We start from the raw sequence: 2,121 nt of genomic DNA, 5'->3' as shown, positions 1-2,121 counted from the left end.
CAACTTTATTTGATCGAAAAAAGTCATCAATAAGGTTGGAGAGAGTAGTGTCACCGAAACCGCACTCTCTACCCCGTCACATAAGCGTCATGTCAATTTATACCACACAAGTGTGGTTTTTGCCACACCCGGGGTGGTGTCACACTTTTATTTATTTATTTATTTAGTTTTTTTGTTAACTATTTTAATTTAATAAAACTTATTTTTTTAATAAAAGAAAAACATAATTTTAAAAAGATAATATTTCATTAATTAAAAATACAAATACCATACATTACTTAATTTAAAAAAAAAATAGAAAAACAAAGTAGAAACATAAAACCTACAACTTAAAAAACACACACACACATGAAACGATTAAAAACTTGAAAAAAAAAAAACTATAAATTAGCCACGATTGATGTAACGGTTTTTCACTTCCTCCTTCATCGCCAAAACTACTTCAAGCTCGGCCCCGGTCATATTCGACGTGTCCATCGCTAGTATTCGCATGTCACTCTCTCTTTGTTTCCGAAGCTCTCTTTCAGAAGCAATTTTCAAAATCTTGTCCATTCTGTCTTTTATACCCTTCATGTCGGATCCCATTTCTTTCAAATCATCTGAATCTGACGCTTTGTCTTTGCCTTTGCTTTTTGATTTGTCTCTTCCCATTGGTCGGGAAGGTGGTGAAACTGGAACAGGTTCATCTTCGTTCAGATCAAATTGAACACGAGCATCTGATGTAGTGTGGTCGAACTCAGATGTTCTGCTGCGTTTTGACCCACTGTCGATATGTTCGTCTAATGTTTTGCTACTCAGCCATTTCCTGTTATCTTTCAAAAAATTCCAAACTTCAAGAAACTTGAAAGCCTTCAGATTTTCTTTTTGATACACTTTCAACGCTTTCTTCAAAATCACTTCATCGCTTTCTCCACTTTTCCATTGACGTTTCATGTTGTTCCACAAGTCATTAAACAACATGACTTCTTTGTTCATCTTCCCCCATTTGGAGTACACTTGATGTTTTGAACGGTATTCTCCACGGTTCATTCCTTTATGGAACCTGTGTAAAACGCGAATCCAAAAGCGGTCATGCTTTTGGTCTTTTCCAACCGTCGCATCTTCTGAAATATCGATACAAGATTGTGCCAACACTAACGCTTCCAAAGGTTCCCAACATCTAGCCCCCGCCTTCTCTTTTCTTTTAGTTGCTGCTCGAGTGGGTTGAGTCTTTGTAACGAATTCCGGTTCAGAATCAGAAACGACCGTTTCTGGTTGTGTTTGTGTTTGTTGAACAAACTCGGATTGAGATGAAAAATCAAATGGATTAAAATACGGGTCGAGTTGTGGTAGTGGTAGTGTTTGTGGTTGTGGTTGCGCTGGTCGTTGTGGAAAATACGGAAACATAATACGAAGGTGAGAAAATCGGTTGATCAAATGAATGTAGTAGAGTGTTGGTATTTCTGACTGGTGTTTTTTTTTTTTGCTTGGTCGTTTAGAAGATGACATTTTTCAAAAAAAATAGAGAAAAGGAGTAGAGATATGATAAAATGTTGTGTAGAATGGTGATATATATATATATATATATATATATATATATATATATATATATATATATATATATATATGTGTGTGTGTGTGTGTGTGTGTAGTAAAGTTAAAAAAAAAAAAAAAAAATTAACCACAAAGACCATTCAACAGTCAAAAGCAGTCAACACCCAAGGACCAATCAAAATTTGCGGTATTCCCTAGCCGCATTGCGGCCAAGACCGCACTAGACCGCGGTCTGGGGGCGGTGTTCCTGGTCTACGTGGCACAAAGTGCGGTCTGGGACCGCACCCACACCATGCAGCCTAAATATGGTGGTCTTTATTCGGTTTTGAATCAAAGAAATCAAAAATCAAACCAAATTAAAATCGATAATGGATGCGATTATTGCTAGCTCATACTCATGGAATACAAATAGGAGTAAAAATGACTGTGGTGACTAGACAAAATGGATTTGCTCACCTCTTACTCAGAACGTTTGGTATGCCTTTGACGAAGCCCAGCGTGGTCTACGTGGTCACGGAAATCCGGTGTGCACGCTATCCCGACCATTCGTGGTCGGCAGTGTTGGTGCTTCTTCATGATGCTGACGAC

At 37.8% G+C, this 2,121-nt stretch overlaps 1 protein-coding gene across 1 annotated transcript; it reads right to left on the bottom strand.

Moving 5' to 3' along the window:
* Positions 1 to 387: 387 nt before the first annotated feature.
* LOC111919252 (uncharacterized) lies at positions 388 to 1,488 on the bottom strand. The gene has a single exon (XM_023914863.2). It carries the CDS (start codon positions 1,486 to 1,488, stop codon positions 388 to 390), a length of 1,101 nt encoding a protein of 366 aa, XP_023770631.2.
* Positions 1,489 to 2,121: the final 633 nt, after the last annotated feature.

This window comes from Lactuca sativa, chromosome 9 (assembly GCF_002870075.4).
Source record: "Lactuca sativa cultivar Salinas chromosome 9, Lsat_Salinas_v11, whole genome shotgun sequence".
Taxonomy (NCBI): domain Eukaryota; kingdom Viridiplantae; phylum Streptophyta; class Magnoliopsida; order Asterales; family Asteraceae; genus Lactuca; species Lactuca sativa.
The sequence above is the reverse complement of the archived record's forward strand: the minus strand, read 5'-3'. Positions and strand labels throughout refer to the sequence as shown.